Genomic DNA, 18,730 nt, shown 5'->3' with positions numbered 1-18,730 from the left:
GTTGCAGAAGCCAGTTCTTCATGTGCCATACCAAAATACCCCTTAAATATCACAGTCTTTGTGACATGCTGAAGAAATAATGGAGTTTCACATTTAGAGAAAAGTCCCGACTGAATTATTCACACGTGCTGCAGGCTGCTACTCTGATTGGCTGCGTGTCCACCGGTCCCGCCTTTTCCGTTCCCACGATCCAGCCAATGAGGCTCGCCGATGTGCCTGGATGGGACGTCACGTCATCTGCCGTCGTGTCGGGATTGGAATGTTACCGACTCACAACGGAACAACTGAGCACTCGGTAATTGGACACTGGACTCAAGGAATTTGGTCTTTTCTCAACATTTTCCCAGCTCGTCACCCGGTGTGAGGCCGGCGCTTGTTGCCCTCATCTCGGCCGGAACAGTTTGCCTGCTGCGCGGCGCCCCGCCGCGAACCCCTTTATCCTGATATTCCGAACCAATTTGTGGGGAATAAGGAGAGAAATGCAGGGATTCGTCCGGTTATAGTTGGGCTGGTTCTGCTGCTGCATCACTGGTTGCCGGAGCTCCTCTCTTCCTACACCACGCTGGACTGTACGGAGTAATTCATTGTGGATGCCGACTCTTCTCCTCCTTCCCAGAGTTCACCTCCGCACCGGGACTCCGTGACTGCCGCGGACTCTCCGCAGGGATAGTCCTCTCATTCCGGTGTTTGGATAGTTTCTCTCACGGTCTGAATGAAAGTGAGCGGAGGCGCAGCAGCTCCGGCGGTGTAGGTGCAGGCGAACCCCGCTGCCAGGTTCCGAGCCACCATGCAGAAACTCTACTTTAGAGGGAGGAAGCTGCAGTACTTTTAAAATCGCCCACATGCACTGGATCAATCGCGGGATTCGGGAAGCGTTCACGCAGAAGGGCAGTTGGCGATCCTTGGAGGCTGCCGGAGGATGGAGCGCTGTCACCGGCGCTGGTGAGAGCCGAACTTCGGGCTGTTCAACACTTGATATTCCTACTCGACTGGTCCCAGATCCCAAGACACATGCAGGCCAAAAAACGCTACCTGATCCTGCTGTCCGCCTCTGCGTGTTTGGTGCTTCTCTTTTACATCAGAGGGGCTCAGCTTCCAGCGGCCAGTCGGCATGATCGCAGCCGGCCCGACCACCTCTGGCCTCACTTCTCGGACCCTTTACACCCCTATCTGCCGTGGGACCAGGCGGACACCGAGGACTACAACCTGCACATATCTCTGAGGCAGAAGAGGGACGTCAACACGAGTGTTTACAAAGGCAAACGGTGCCGGATGGACTCGTGCTTTGACTTTTCTCTGTGTCAAAGAAACGGATTTAAAGTTTATGTTTACCCGCAGCAGAAGGGGGAAAAGATATCAGAGAGTTATCAGAATATTCTATCAACAATAGAAGGCTCTAGATTTTACACTTCAGACCCTGGCCAGGCTTGTCTGTTTGTTCTAAGTTTGGACACTCTGGACCGGGACCAGCTGTCCCCTCAGTATGTCCACAATCTAAAAACCAAGGTTCAGAACTTGCCTTTGTGGAACGATGGCAGGAACCATCTCATATTTAACTTGTACTCGGGGACTTGGCCGGACTACACGGAAGATTTAGGCTTTGATATCGGTCAAGCCATGCTGGCCAAAGCCAGCATCAGTACCGACAACTTCAGGCCCGCGTTTGATGTGTCCATCCCCCTGTTCTCCAAGGAGCACCCCAGAACTGGCGGAGAGAGGGGCTACCTGAAGTACAACTCCATCCCTCCGTTTCGAAAGTATATGCTGGTGTTCAAAGGGAAACGCTACCTGACAGGCATCGGGTCGGACACGAGGAATGCGCTGTACCACGTGCATAACGCGGAGGACGTGGTTCTCTTGACCACCTGCAGACATGGCAAGGACTGGCAGAAGCACAAAGATGCCCGCTGCGACAAGGACAACGCGGAATATGACAAGTAAGATCTCAAACTCTTCCCGCTGGAGGCATCAGAAATTGTCTAAATGATTGATCAGAATGCGTCCTGCAGCATGACAGCTTGCTTGGCATCATTTGATGTGTGCCAGAAGCATACCCTCCTGTAATCCTTTCAAATGTCAGATAATTTACCTGGAAACTTGATCAGTCATTCCTTGGTGAATTAACAATCCACGTCTTTTTTTTATTTGCACGTTTGAATGACTCCATCAGTCTGATGCCAGTGAGCAGCTCTAAGAATTCCCAGCTCTTCCATGGCTGTCACTGTTTCCAGAGTCCGCCTAAAATGTTCCTGTTTCAGTGACACAAGTGGAGAGGAAGTGTTGCTCTGAGTTTCTGTTATTGGTTGAATGTCATTTATAAAACCCTGACGTGGTAAAGAAAGAATAACAAAGTGCTGATTTCAAACTGTGCCACTGCTGAAATAGAAATGGGTATTGATCAGTGATATTGGGTTTACAGCTCTGCTCCATTTGTTTGTTTGTTATGTCAGTGTAATTGACTCCAGCACATTTTCAGCATGCAAGGCAGGTGTATAAATTGTGTTTTCTTGTGGAATTGCGACCAGGTATCAGGTCTTAATTCATCCAGTCACATTCTGTCTGTAGTCTTCCGTTGTGTGGTTCATCACCGTCCTAATATCACACATCGGTACATGCTGGCGCTCCTGACAGGATATGCATGGACATGTTTGATTTACACCTTGTTCTGGGTGCAAATTAAATAAACGGCCGTTTTGCCTTTACACAGACAACAAAAACCTGACAAGTGACCTTTATCTTCCTTGTGCAGTGTTTGCCTGACTTGTTTGTTGAATATAATATTCCTAATCTTCTTTACGTGGCGTAGAGCACCATGTACTGTTTCTCAGTCTACTTTGAAGCCCACTTTTGTGTAGGCACACAATGGCAGCACACGTCTTTATATTTTACAGGTTTAAAAAAAAGGCTCTGTTTTCAGTCATACTGCAATTTACACACTGCGGATGAATCTTTTTGTGTGGTCAAGAGCAGAAATTGGTGCATGAGATGGTCTTGTCATGTGGGCAAACTTGGATAAGTTTTGAGACAGTGTTGGTTATGAAAGAAGAGGAAGACAAACAATGAGGTTCGTGGATGAATGAGTACATGAAGAGGTTCTGAAAATATCTATCTCTCTCTCTCTCTCTCTCTCTCTATATATATATATATATATATATATATATATATATATATATATATATATATAATAAGATAATGAAAATGATGATTATGTTATGCCGATCATTGCTCCTCTGTTGTAGTCAGCCAGGTTGCATTTAAAGGTCCTATTGTTTTCTGCTAAACTAGTGACTGACTGGTGCTTTATAATGTGTTTGTTATGGACTGACACCTGGGAGCTTTTTCTCGTGAATGATCAAGTAAGGGATATTGAATTTAAGGATATAAGTCGCCTAACGGCCTAAGAAAATGTACGTTGACTGTCTACTCGCAGTCGACAGGAAACAGCAGTCCAAATAGGATGTGATGTCAATGTCCGTTTAAATCATTTGGTGCTAACTTTGGCACTAAGGTCTGCTGAGTAGGTCTCGTAACACTATGGGCAGTTTCTCATCTTTCATCATGAATTGTTGACTTTTAGAATCACTGTCCTAAAATAAATGTATTAACATATTTATTTGAATAGTTTAAACACTACGCACAAACTTTGTGCACATTAAATTAGGAATGAAATCAATGGATATTTAAAGCTCTTGTGAACCACATAAAATGATGGTGAGCTGGATTTGGCACCCTGGCCTTTCTTTCTGACTTCTCTGTGTTGAGCTCTGCTCAGGTTCGAGTTTCTGCTCAGTATTCAAGGAAACGGAATCCCTTACAGATTTATGGTAACTGAGGGAATGGAAATCTTTTTGTCAGAGCTCCTCCTCCCTGATCCATCTCCTCACAGATTTAGGTATCTTGCGCATGGAAGTGCGACAGATAAGGTTTAATTATGGCCAGTTTGAGTCATGTTCTCCACTTTGTCCAGAGGGACTGGTGATTAGCTCGACTTCTGGTGTTTTACTTTTTCAACATGGCAATTAATAATATAGTTCAGCCTCTGCAGCTGCAGACCTTGGTACTTTTTGGACTGCTCGGTTATAAAGCGGACACAACCACACGAGTGGAAACGGAACTTGGGGATGACTGGTTTCTAGGTAGTTGATAGATTGAGACGTGGAAAGCGGACAAACACACGTTTCCTTTCAATCAACAGAGAAGGCAGGGGAAGCTAGCGGAGAGCATGTTCACTGGGCGAGGAAGTGATTTCTGTTGAACTCAAAGTGAACTCCAACGCTCATAGATGAGTTGGCAATAGCAGAAACTTTGCTCTTAAGAAAACCTCACATGCACACACTTGTCCATCCATTTGTCATACTTTTTTCCTCTCACGCTCACTCAAACAAACGCTCCCGGGGTGCCTTGGGCCCCAGTCACCTGTGGAAATATGTCATGTGTTTTCTGACAATTGGAGTTGTTTCTGAGCAGGCACTCCCATGGAAAATCCACTCACAACTATGTTTCCCTCAAAGGATACAGCCCTTTATTCCCAAAGGTGCTTCTGTCTGTGGAACATCTGCGTCTCATAATCAGCACATCGACAGAGCTGATTTCAGTGGCGCACACAAGCCCACTGGGTTCCATTGCTGCTAATTTCACAGTGGTGCATGGCATGGTTGATTTACTTTGATCGATATGGCCGTACATCAACCCATATACATTGTTGATGTGATGGCAGTCCCTGCGAAAGCTCAGCAAATCCTATTTCACTCAGCTTTGTTTGCTGTGCATTTTAACGTTGTAAGTTCTGTGTCGTATAGACCTTAACTCACTGAAAGCCTTGTGCCAGAGTGCATGGATTTGAAAATGTCGCTCTTCAGACCAAACCACAACTTTATGAAAGTGATGATGTCATGGTCAACCTTTCTAGTTTTCCGCCACAAAGTCATCATGTCACCACAACAACAACAATGGCGGACTACAGAGGAGTACTAGTTCCGAAATAGCAGTTGAGCTTATTGGAAATGCAAACAAAAAATCTTTGGTTCCTCTTCTTCTTAAATGAGTGGCATACGACCATTGAACAACAGAGACTCCTGGAAGTAGCATGGAGAAAACACTTTGGATACACACACTGAAAAGACAAGTTCAATATTTTGAGCCACCTTTGTCTAAACAGAGTAAAACTGACAAAATTATATAGATTAGCTGATTGCTGGCGTCAATGGATCTGCTCACAGAGTTCAACAAAGCTGAGCACCTCTGTCCCGGGGCTCGTGGTGCGTTTGTACTCATGTACTCAAGTTTTTTAATCCTCATACGCCACACCTTCTCCTTAATGGTGGTTTTGTGTGGACGCCAGTAAGGACTCAATTTTTTATGGGGCACTTTTTTTTGTAAATATTAGGACTAAAAAGATGCATTGTCATGTGAACATGGCCTGTGTTTTGGTACCAAGGTGAAAGGGTAATATTTAAATATAACTCCAGTGATAGTGACACCCCTGTTTATCTGTAGAAATTTATTTTGGCCGCTTGCATCTATTAAAACATATTAGGTTGTCACAAACAAGTTCCCATCATTGGTAAAACTCTCTTGTCTCTTGTATATTTCTCACAGTTTCATAGCCCATTTTTCTTGTTCATGTTTTTCTTGTTCATGCAACACGGATCTGTTAGCATTTCCATGTCAACCTGCCGTTTTCCTTGTCACTTTTATTTATTCAAGTGTTGGTCTTGGGTGATCGTCAAGAACAAAAACTGATTCAAATGGGAGTGATCTTTCCTTGTTTAGCCATTTTGACAGCCCTCGTGAAAATGGGTCCCAGGATAGCCAAACAACAGTCACTCTGTTCCTCTGATGTCCATGAGAAAAGCCTGCAGTTATAACTATGTTGTGTTGCTTTCTTCCACTTCTTGAGCGATGGAGCCCAAAACCTAGCTCTAAAACCATGAGACTTTCTTCTCCCATAAACGTGTCAGTTTGTGCTGTTGGCAGCTTTTTTTTTGTATCCTTTCGGGTGCACTTGTGTGGCTCTTAATGTAAAATGTAACCATGGGGCAGACGTTAAATCGTAACGTTTTCTCCACCTTCCTCTGCTTCAGTGGAATCACAGCGATATATGGTGGAGAATGTGAAGTGTCAGGATGGCAGCTCGGGCTTTGCTCAGAGAAGCCTTGACGTAGCCCTCTCAGGTAGATGGATCTATTTGCAGCCATCAGGCTAAAGACGGACAGACGATGCCTTGTGGGGACGCTGTGGTGCTTACTCAGGAATGCACACACGTGTCAGAGCAGCTGTTAGTGATCGCGAAAGAAAGACTGCCTAAGTAGTTTGAGTGACTGCCCACTATATGAATATACCATGACGTGACGTATAGTCCACTTTGACTCAGACGCCAACGGTTGTGAATAATTCAAACCCAAGTGAGGAGACAACAACTGACTAACACAAGCTCAAACCTGTGCTACTGTTCACGTATACCTTGTGATCTTTGACCTATTGGCTACCAGAGGAATGCTGCTCACCAGCGGAATGCAGAATAGGGCACTTGGTGCGGCCCCTTCATCAACACTGCACAGCTTCTCCACTTGGATTTTCTTTGGTTCAAACTCATGTTGCCTACATTGATAATATAGAACGTAGGACATACAATAACATAGAATGTAGCCAGGAAGCGAGCGGACTGAGAAACAAGGAAGCAAATGGGGGATGATGTTATCACGATACATTAATGAATATCCTTCGTCTACAGCCACTTTCACCTGTGGCCCAAGGTGGGCAGGCGTCTGGGCTGTACACACGAAGTTAAATTCTGCAAGCAGCGGTTGTGTTCCTATCATAGTATCATTATGTTTCTTTCTGCATTTTGTGGTACGTGTTGCGCCTTACTGTTGTTGTAATAATGTGCATATCTTAGATCCTTAACCAAGGTATCATTCCTGATCTGAACTGTTGACTTGTGAAAGTGAACAAAAGTGAAGCTGACTACTGCAGATATTGCATTTGTTCATTCCTTTTTTTGTTCAGATCCCCTTTTCTAACAGACAAAAACTGTGGTACCTCTTGAATAGCCACATTATTCTGACACAGAATTCATGGCAGTTTTGTCGTCCTTGTGTAAGGGAATAGTGTAGACTATCCAACACAATTTGCTTGAGTATCACCAGCCAGTTGCCTCAAATTACCACATTATTACAGTTCCATTAGTCCGTCTGCACTCTCTCCACGTCGCTGGTCTTTGTTAAGCCTTTTCCTTGCTAACAGAAGTATCATCATCCCCTCCTTTCCTCCCACCCCTTCAGTGTAATACATAACAAGCGGTGTTAGCTCATACCGACTTCAGCTACTTCACTGGCAGCTGCCGCTCAAGGTCACCGAGGGGACTTGAAAACTGAATGAAAACGGGATGATAATGCGCTCGGATTTACTTGGAGAGCGAGAGTCAAGAGGAGATCTGTAGAATATTGCATATAAGGCTCCTTGAGGAACGAGCGGAGTAGAGACCCATCGTCAGACAATGACTGTGAGAGAAGATTCTGAAGAAAGAAACTGTGCTAACTGCTCAAGAGGTTTTGAGATCAACTTCTACAAATATTTGTTTGTGACCCGTTTCAAGAATTTTGTTAAGTTTAGTCTCTGCAAGAAAAGATGTCTAGCATCCATGTACATAAACATGCTAAAGGCTGTCGGAGGTGGGCAAACTGTGACATGTAATTGTATTGTCCGTGATGTCCATGTTTGTTTAGAGGTTAATTTGCGTTCTTACTGTTTAGTTTATATAGTTAAACCTTGATGTCAGTACTTGAACAGACACTTAATAGACTACAGACAAGAGGCATGATGAGGAGAGAATAACAGAACTTGTTTGATCAATTCTCCCTGTGGTGACATCACTTGGTTTTGGCCAGGTTGAATTTTTGGACTGTGTTTCCCTATTGTTAGGGATGGGCAATATGAAAAAAGTCTTTTTTGGATTTGGACCATTCTATATCACGATAACAATGTACCATAGTTTTTTTGTAGAATAACTTGACAGTATGCTGTGCTACATACTTCAGAAACTACTACTTTTTTCCTCTTCTTTTACTTGGAAGGGACATAAACGGTCACAAATGAGATGGCAGTACAGGAGTGCAGCAATACGAAACAAACAAAAACAGATTTTTGCACTAATGCAGGGCATCACATTTTAATGGAATTAACTACTTTATGATCAAATTTTATATGATGTGCATTACTGGGGTCTGCCTCCAACATCAGCGAAGAATGTGCTTATGTGTAACAATAGTAGTTGAAGGGGTGTATAGAGGGAATATGTACGTTACATATCTCTCGTAGAACCATGTTCATAACCTCACAGTCTATTTATTTTTGGGGTTAAATTGTGCCTGTGGACTGCTCGATCTAGCAAAACCAAGCCTGACTCAGAGTGTCAGTATCTACAAACGTCATTATTGAGTTTCCTTTATGAAAGATACTTTTGAAAATACTATAACCCAAGTCCCCTAGACTGCTTTGTCTTGTTGGCAGTGGAGCTGGTGAGTGTGGCATGCCCTTATGGACTCACCATTTTATCTTCCTTCTGGTAATAACAGCCAACACTGCAGAAATTTCCTTGAATTGATAAATGAAGAAAGAAAAATGACACAATAGACACTTTTCTATCATACCTAATAGATATCGTCATATCACTCATCACGAGCATGAATACAGGTCAGCTGAGATAAGTGTGAACAAGGCTATGAGGGGTGTGACAAGATCCCTTGCTGTCTCATTGAAGTGAAAGGGTGTCTCTTGGACAGAGCCCCATCAAACATCTATTTGTGACCCGTGAGGGGGAGTCATGTACTTTTGCAACCCTGCCAAAAACTAACAAGAAGAAGGAGAAGGAGAAGAAAGCAGAAGCCAGAATGTCGGGGAATATCAGTGTTGACGTTGCCTCCTCACTTATTATATCTGTTCTGTAAATCAGGATGAACACAACCACATGAACCACAATATTGCACTGGTAAACAAATGTGCAAAATCAGCTGATTTCTATCAAATTCGGCGAAATTACCTGGTGGAAACTCCCATTTCATGCAAACCGGTGTAGGGCATTATACAGACTCAGTTAATTGGAAATTTAGAGCACCCTTCTGAGAAAAACCATGCGTCGTTCATGTTTTGCAGTTCAGGTCATCTAGACGGCCCCCTTGCTAAAAGTCTGGCCACATACAGTGTTTTGTCATTTTGGTTTTCTTGATGATAAATGATGAATTATTCTTCTCGTGAACTACTGTCTTGTCTTGGAAGCAAATTGTATCACACGTCCAACTGCCATTAATTTCTTAAAGCTAAAATGCATCTTAAATATCTGATCTTGAATAAGAGGCTGTAATAAAAAAAATAACAACAGTTGATTTGTTAATGATTCAGCCCGGGTTTAAAGTTTAAACTCAGTATTGATACTAAAATACTTGCTAGTTGATACCATTTTCAATAGCACAGGGAAGAAAAAGAAATATTTTTATCTACATGAAAAACAGAACCACGGATCAATTATCGTCACAGATAAACTCGCCGACAGCTCTGTTTATTTTTTAAGCTTGATGTTACATACATATATATATATATATATATATATACATATATATATATATATATATATATAGTTAGCCGGGAGTTAGCCGTGGCTAATGGCGAATAACCAAATAATCTTAGTTGAGCAACTAGCTACAACCACAAAGCCACTGGACGGACTAAAATCATTCATCCGGTTAATACAGTAAGTATCTATATGAACAGGAGCTATACTAACCATTAGTATCATTGCCATTGCAAGTAGTATCATATCTAGATACAGGACATTTTTGGAGTATACATTGTTTGACAACCTTTGATTCATAATTCATGATTGTTGAAAAAGGTATCAGTTGCATTTATAATTGTCGGACCTGCTTGTGTTTCCTTCCTTGGCTGTAGAATCATCACTGCAATTTTGCTCAAGATGATTTGCACCAGGTCTCAAGCCAAAACGCTCAGACGTGGTGATGTGACATGTGACATTCTGTGGAGAGCAAAAAATGCTGGCTGATCAGACTGGAACACCAGCAAGACTTTCCTCTTATCTCAGCTGAACATGGTCCTCAGTTGGAAGGCTAGCGTCACCTGAGCAGTTGCACTGCAGTTGGAGTTGGCTGACTTTGGAGCATCCAATGAGACAAGCGTGTCATTAGCGGGAGAGGATTTTTGCCGGCTGGGTTTCCGTTGTTTGTTTTCTCTCCTCAGATTAATAGATCATAAATATTTCATGATTACCTGCCCTCGTGGAGATAAAGCACCACCTCATGATGGAGAGTGTTAATGATGCGGAGCGTAATTAGTCTCGGCGCCTAATGAGGCTCCTCTGGTATCAATGTGTGTGCATTTGTGCTGAAAAGGACCACATGTTTAAAGAGCCACACAAAATCATTTCATTTTCAAACATTTCAAAATCGGACTCTTGCTTCGTCATGTATCATGTCTACTTAGCTGTTCTGTTGAATGTGATGTTGAATGTTATAAGACATGATCTGAATGCAGGAACTGCCTTTTTATTCTACACACAAAATAAGTCATGTTAGGCTATTGTGTGTGTGGTTTTTTTGTATCTTTAAAATTGGGAATAGTTTATTGCCTGTTCAGCTGCAGCCCAAGTGTATCTTCTTGTTGCTTTGTCCGTGTGCGGTTGCTCAGCCATCCGTGGCGCTGTCCGTCCGCGTGTGTGCACTGTTCTGTGTTTGGAACTTTTTTGTTGTATATGGGCGTGTGAACACTAACATCAGTAAGAGGGTGCACGCAGAATGACTGAGGTCACAACCCCGCTGTCTGCCATCTTGCTTGGTGATGAAGGATGAGACCCCGCTCACTGACCCACATTCATTGTGGGATTATCGGTCCAGCCAAGCCGCCCGCGGCCTCAGGGGTGGCTGCAGCAACAGTAGTGGGGTGGGCAAGGAGTTGAGGTTGGGGGTGGACGTGTACTAAGCTCACATCAGACAGCGACGCTGCACGCTGTGCTCCTTTCCTTCACCAGGGAGCCTCATCAGCTGGCAGCTTTCCCACAAAATGAAAATCAATGAGTAAATTAGCAGGGCAGTGGTCAACCCTGCAAATCGTTCCTTTTAACAGGTGGAGGTCTCAAAGTAAGTAGACAGTGTGTGGAGTCTAATTTCTACTTGGTATCAGGCTGAGCTCTTGCACTGGAGTCATTTAGTCATTGACATCACTTTAGATAATCCAGGAGTAAATGGCATGATGTTTTTGATCAGGATGAGTTGCTCTTTTAAATATATATCAGTCAACCTCCGTCAAGGGGGTGTTTGTCTACTGGTTCAATAACTCAGCAGATGAACAGATTTAAATTAATAGAGGGTATATTGATAATTGCATGCATTTTGGTGGTGTTCTGGATTATCGTCTGGAGCCACAGATCTTTTGAAGGAGTAGACACGCTACATAGACTGCAGCACAAGCTCCACTAACTTTCAGCTTGCGTTGCGGTACGTGTGGTGTGCCCAAGTTTTGAGGTCATTAATGCTAACAGTTCAATTCTTCAGTTGAGAATTGCTCACCTGTTGAGTTGTCTGTGTGTGGGGGCGAGTCGTCTACATGACTGGCCTGTTTTGAAGAAAGGCTTGAGTCACACAGGATGAGTATGGTGACAACGGTTTACTTTGCCGTAGGGAAGATAGTTTCTCCCTCGTCATTTCCGTAAAAACTGTTGTGGGCTGGTGACGTTATTTGAGAAGCAGAGGGCAGAAATTGCAACAGTGTAACATATTGAAGCTATGAAGTGTCTTATGAGTGTCATAATATGCAAAAATCATCTCAACTAGTGTTAATATTCCAAGGTGTCAGCCAAGTATGTGTCAGATTTTCCGAAGCTGTGACAGTTCAGCAGAAAACGCCAATGGAAAAGCTGATATGAAGTCAATTAACCAGGTATGTTAGTGACAGGTAATGAGAAGATCAGCACAGAATGAGGATCGACTTCTGATGAACTTGTGTGAGAGTTACAGATAAAAGGAAAATACTGTATGTCTTCGAGGTTTGGAAGGCATTATAAATTCTGGCATCCGTGCAGAGAGATTAAAAAGGAATCTTGCATTCGTCTCCTTTCTCTCTTGAAATGGGCATGCTGGGACAAGGGGCCCCGCTGCTCTGAGCATATACTCCGCAGCATCTTTGCAACATTCCCACATTCGCAGGCCTTCTAGATTCAACACTTTTAGCCTCCAAGCTGGGATCCTCTTGTTAGGAGTGTTGTCTTTCCAGTAATGAACGACTGACGCATTCTTTCATCATAGCAAGACGGGCTCGCTGCTGGTACCACTGCTCAGAGGGATGTGTCCCTCTTTCTGAAAGGCTCAGCAGTCCCCAGGCTGTGGAGCTCCTGCCTACAGTGATCTCATCATCGAGGGCCCATGGGCGAATCCTCTCGTATCTGGTGCCGCCACGCCTAGATTGAGACCTATCGCAGTAATAGTTGATGTAAATCATTCCAACAGTTTTACAGATCCAACCTTGATTTCTGCAGGTCATCAAATGAAAGCACTTTGCCACAGTCATGACCCCCATATAGTAGCAGCTTCTGTCGCTCCTTTGTTTATTAGTGAGGCCTGAAAGAAAAAAAATAATTGCCTCAGCACCTGATCCAGCCCATAAACATGAGACTGACTCATCATAAAATGCTTCTCCACTCCAGTTTAACAACAAGACTCACTGAAAGGTTCTGTAAAATTGAGATAGAGCACCAAACATGGGGCTCAAAGCCATGACCCTGAGATTGTTGAAGTTGTTAGTCAGTTGATAATCAATTGTGTCAAGGAGTGTCACAGTATGAGTTCAAATAGATAAATAGATTGCCTTTGTTCTTCCCCCAGTAGGGAAATTCAACGTGTCATAGCAGCCACACATCCGTCTCAAAGCTACTTCTGCTGTAATGCCGGTCTCTGATCTACTGTTATTAACCATAAGTAATACAGGTAAACATTGTTTGGTTTTCTACCGGCATTTGCAGTCAGTGCTTTAATAGTGATTGTCACAGACGGGGAGACATGAGTTCCTCAAACACAAAATCGAATAGGAGGTAATTTAGAAATGCCTCGTCAGCAGTTTTTCCTGATTGTATTCTATTTGTTGCTCCCTTAGGGCGTTACAGCAGCACCACCCTGGGATCGAGTGCTAAGGGCGTTAGTTGATGGCCCCCAGAATGGCAGCCTTTAAGGTCCCGAGAGCGCCTTCAGTAAACACCTACCAACAGCACATGAATGGCGCTGCAGAGCGTTGACGTCAGCGCTTAGACTGACCTCCTTCATTCACTTCTGACTGCCATGAGAGCAAAAACAAACACTTAACCTCTCAACTGGTATTTATATTCAAATAGTAATTGGAAAAGGGGGGGAAATCTGAGTAGGCGTAGAGGGGAGGGGGAGGAGGTGGTGGCAGCGAGGGGTTGAGGAGGGCAATGGCTTAAAAAAGCATTATGTCACCGAGGAATTTGTGCATGGCTTAAGAGGCCAAGTCTTGGAGGAGAGAAAGAGGGTTTTGTTGGAGCAGATCTGGAAGCCGGACCCGCAGATCGACAGGCACTTTTCCCCGTCTGCTTCATCATGCTTCATGGCTTAGTTTGACTTCCACTCTTGGGGTGTAAAAGTTTGGCCTGCCCCAAAGCACTCCAAATAAGTCCCATTGTACTCAAGCTTGCTGCCCTTGCTGGTGAAATGCTAGAGTTTTGTTGACATTATCACTGTCCAGGCAGCATATCACACCTTTGTGTTATGGCTAACTGTCTTCTGTGTTTAATTTTGTGCTGCTTATTCAAGCGTGAAAAATACACACAATAGTTCTTACATTTTGAGAATAATCATTGATTGGTTTAACGCTGAAAACGTTTCCACATTGAATTCCTTGAACTGACCTTTATTTTTTCCGGAAAAGGCACAAAATAGTTACGTACATGGTTAAACACAACAACGATAGTTCTTCACCAGTCTCCATCATCCTCACGTCATGTCTTCATGTCCTCATTCATCCTTGACCCTCATTGGCCCAGAGTCGGGCTCGGTGGCATCATTCTCCCTTACACAAAAATTCTCCATCTCTTTATCCATCCATTGCTCCTGAATTCATGGGAAATAATGAATACTATTACGAGCAAAGTGAAACTTAGTTGGATTTCAGGCCTGTGCCTACTTTCTCTCAAGGTCTAATTGTTCTAAGAGCTGGCTAATAGCAGCGTTGTAAAGTGTGCTAGTCTTTTATGCTTCCCTGACACTAGCTCTACAACCAGTCAAGGTTTTAGTGGCAAGACACACCAAAAACAGCAATGAACAATTCAACAACCTGCCCCTAACCTTCTTTATTCACTGCACTTGGTGCCACCTGACCACACCCGATGGTGCATTCAGGTATGTCTTACAATTTTTTAAACTTTTACTCTAGGTGTGTTTGACTTTCCAGTTCTGCATTATTTATTGGATTTATATGATTTAATATTTGAACAACAAAACTTCAGTCAGTTTTTGCCACCCTACTACATAGCGCCACTGGTCATATGACCACTTCAGTATAGGAATAATTCGGCCCTGCTCATTGATGGTCTTCTGCTTTTTCCATTGTCAACATTTTTGGACCAACACTGTCTGAGTCCAAACCATCTGGCCCTAGCTGGTCATTGATGTCATCTTATGCGCAGAGCCACTTCAGGTGACATCAGACGAGTAAGTGTATTTGCTCTGCTGCACTTAATATTTAACTAACTAGTTTCCTAGCTAACCTTCAAAAAGTCCGTCCTGAATTCTATTTAGACCAGTTGGACAAAAAATAAAAAATAAAAACAAAGGTCAAAGGAAGCGTCTTTGCCATTCCCAAACCTGCTATTTAATGTTTCCTTTGTTTTGAAAGGATTTTCTTGAATACACATTGCATATTTTGAATAAAGGCATTGTTAGTCATTTTTACAGAGACTTAACATGGCTTCCTGAAGTGTTCCTCAGCTATTATTCTTTTGTCATTGATGCTTTCCTTATACGTTGCCCGACTGTTGACGCTGCTAGATCTCGACTTGAATCGCTACTGAACCACATTTCTGGCATCAAAGCAAGAGCATAACACAGAAAGACTCATCGGAGAAAATGCTTGTTGGCGCTGTGAGGCATTGAGGTAAAAGTAGAATATGAAAGTCAAAAGAGAAATGGTTTTCAGAGAAGAGCAGCTGAGAACTTGCAGACAAAGTTACGTAGTGACAGGTTGTTGTAGAGTGTTTGTCCTAAGAGATGCTGTGCGATTGATGAGTCACTGATGTTGTTTGCTTCTTATCTAACTAGTTTTCAGTTCCCCCCAGTTAGTTGTTTAATGCATGTGGTTGCTTTATGATACACAAAGTACAGGCAAAGAAACACCTGTCTGAGATCCACAAAGAGCAAAGCGGATTTCCGCTTGGACCTGGATCAAGTAGTGAACTATTAAAAGTCGATGTGGTGAGGAATCAAAGTGAGTCGAGACTGGGCATGTTGAAACAATTCACCCTGTGGTTTGACGAAACATTGCGATAAGAATTTGTTAAATTCTTCAGCCATTCAACGAGTGACTGCTATTATCAAAGGCAGTCTGTTTCACGCTGTAATCACGTGACACCTGTCATGAATGTTTTGGCTATGTCAGCTTTGATTAATGACATCTGACGTTCACGCCGTGGAGATTTTCTTATTCCACAGAATCCTCGCAGTTTGAATATCTCCTTCATGGTTAAATGTATTTTTGATGGTTAAATGTTTTTCAAAACTTGAAAAGCATTGAATATTTTAGGCCCCAGTCTAAATATTTGATAGAACATATGGAACTGACCTTCAAGTTTAATGAAGTGTCCCTAGTGTTGGACCTAGACCAGACTCTATCATTCATACTTGGACTCTGCACGCTGCTTTCTCGCCAAACTGCAGTGCTGCTTTCAAAATGCTAATTCAAATCAGTCATAATGGTATAAATCTTTTAAGATGAACTGAACATCCCTCCTGAACAGAACGGTAAATTTCACAGCTTTTCTCTTAACAGGTCAGTGGACGTCAGAGTGTTGGAATGGAACGCTCAGGCTGGGAATAAATAAGAACGTCAGATCTCAGAGCTTAAAGTTTGGCGTTTTAATTCTGAAGCTACAAGCTCAAGACGAAATGCTTTGTTTGTATCCCAGCAGGCAAACGTGAGAGTGCTCACCTTTTGACTTTGTAATCTGTCCGACTGGACTGGAGTGTTTGCGGTTAATGCCTATGACATACAAAAATAGGCAGAGATTTAGGACCGCATACTCAAATGTACTCAAATGTGTAGTTTTGGAAAACTGTAAAATGATATATCGTTGTGTTACTGTAAGTGGCTTCCACGTACAGTACATGTTTTGAGTCACCATTCCTTCACCTGGTCCAAGAGTGGATTGATGAGAAAGTCTCATATTATGAGACCAAACTTCAACTTTTTGAGAACTGTGATGACGAGTGGGAAAAAGATCAGAAAGTTTTGTTTTCGTGCAGACACAGTCTGAAGTGTATATTCCTCTTCTTTAGTGAAGACAGCTGATGATTGCCTCTCTGTCTGCGCCATGTTTGCTCCGCGGTTGATGAAAGGCTGACTCAGCTCCAGCTGTGCTACGTTCACACCGGTCTGCCTAGTGCCATGTGTGAAATACTTTCAGCTGCATGGCCAGTGTGTGTTTGATTCAGGTGTCCTTTGTGCCTCCTTATTGGAGCCTTTAGGCACTACCACAAATGCTACGAGCCTCTTCCCTTATTGTGATGTCTGCATTAGCATATTCCAGGGGTGTCAATCTCAATCACACAAAGTGCCTACCTTTCAAACACTGAAAAAGTTGTGGGCCGGTCAGTAAATGGTATTCTCTGTGAGGACATACACTACATACTTACATTATTGATGGCAAATTTTGACATGAGGCGTCTCTGTGGTGAGCTTCAAAACACATGACTTGTCCACCTCCATCCCTGACTGATGACCACGGCACTGGACAGTTCTTGAACCATAAATATGTATCTGCTTTCCCATCTCATCTGTCATCTCATTTGAGTTGTATTCCTTCCTTTTTAAATGTTCATTAAAAAAATGGTAATATATATATATATATATATATATATATATATATATATATATATATATATATATTCTATCAATATCAGCATCAGACATCCTATCAATATCGACATCAGCCCGTGTCACGACTTGTGTTGAGATGTGGATAACTGTGAAAGGGTTGAAAATCTGCGAATTTGTATCATATTCTGCAAAATTACCGGGCGTAAACACTTCGCGAAGGGCGATATACAGGCGCAAATCACCATCAGACAATCACTAGACATTTAGGGCATGCTGAAAAAAACTGGTCGTCCATTTTTTCATGTTTTGCAGTTCGGGTGTCCCCAGGATGCCCAGATGCCCTCCTAAAGTTTAAAAGCCTGTTTTACATTCATGGCGACAGCGTACTGCACACAGCCCTGAACTCCACAAGAGCAGATGCCCTATGTAGACCATGTAATGTTTCAGGACAAGCCTTATGAGCTGAATTCATTTCTTTTTTTTTTTTTACAATTTGTCCAATTTACTGTTTGAACTTTGTGCGGTTCATTTGCATCATCTTTATGCCACGTGACCTTTTTTTCTGTGAGTGCTGTTAAAATGACCAAGCTCGCAGTTCAAGCCGCAGAGGAGGTTCATTATTGAATAAATTGCATTTAATGTGAAGTATGAAGTGAGACGAAATCATCCTCAAAGCCTGCAGCATCTCAGGCTGCTGATAAGCTTTTTAGAGGACGACACCAGGGAGTTTTTTTTTTTTTGGGGGGGAAATGGGGGGATAAAGGGAACAGACAGACTACATCACCAAAAGATAGATGCTTGGCTGTTGCATTTCCCAGCTGCCGTATCTATAGGGGCGGCTGAGGCGCACAGTTCTGAGAGCGCTGTCGTTATTACGTTTTCTTTGCCTTCATCATGACTGTCAGTTCTGCACTGCAATTTGCTTCTTTTATAAGCCTCCCCTGACAAATTAGGGAATCTTCCTTCGTGTTCAATGTATTTCCTTCTTATTTTTTATCAGGAGATACAAAAAAAAAAGATCAATGTCTCACAATGAATGCTAATGTGTCTTACAGTGCAAATTAATGCTAATGTGTTAATCATAATCTATTTATTACAAATACACAAAAACAGTTCACTCAAATGCACTCAATTTTATTCTTATTAAAAAAAGTTGAAATGAAATCCATTTTTGTCATTTTTTATTTTATTTAAATAAAATTGATTTTGAAAGTTTTGTTGACTTTAACCTTTCTGGACGTTGTTATCATTTCACATGTTTGTTACTTACAGTTGTCCAACAAAAGGCTGCTATCTCATAAATTTAACCTGTTATAGCTCTTCTATTTTTTAAACAAATTAGAAATGTATTCCAAAACTACTCTTTTCACTGCATGTTTTTTGTCTCACAATTGTTCCCATTTTGTTTTAATATTTCAAAATGTCATTTTTAATTGCCGCTCATTCATTATATTGAAAGCGACTTCTGTTTCCCTGTTATATCCAGTGAAAACGATCATGTTTCTACTTTTAAAAAAAAAAAAAAAATTTCTTGTAAACATTTAAACAAGGCCGTGAGGTCTGTTATTCTAGCTGTGTTTCTTGACAGGCAGTGACTGGCAGCGAAGCTGTGGTTGAACGTGCA

At 42.5% G+C, this 18,730-nt stretch overlaps 1 protein-coding gene across 1 annotated transcript in view; it reads left to right on the top strand.

Annotated features, from left to right (window-relative positions):
- The first annotated feature begins 250 nt into the window (after positions 1 to 250).
- Positions 251 to 18,730, top strand: part of ext1b (exostosin glycosyltransferase 1b) — a 97,156-nt gene continuing 78,676 nt past the window's right edge. Inside the window, exon 1 of the mRNA XM_053861487.1 lies at positions 251 to 1,937. Within this exon, the coding sequence (XP_053717462.1) occupies positions 1,012 to 1,937 (926 nt within the window). The 5' untranslated portion in view covers positions 251 to 1,011. The remainder of the gene's footprint in view (positions 1,938 to 18,730) is intronic.

Source organism: Synchiropus splendidus, chromosome 4 (assembly GCF_027744825.2).
Source record: "Synchiropus splendidus isolate RoL2022-P1 chromosome 4, RoL_Sspl_1.0, whole genome shotgun sequence".
NCBI lineage: Eukaryota > Metazoa > Chordata > Actinopteri > Syngnathiformes > Callionymidae > Synchiropus > Synchiropus splendidus.
This window is presented reverse-complemented; position numbering and strand designations above follow the sequence as displayed.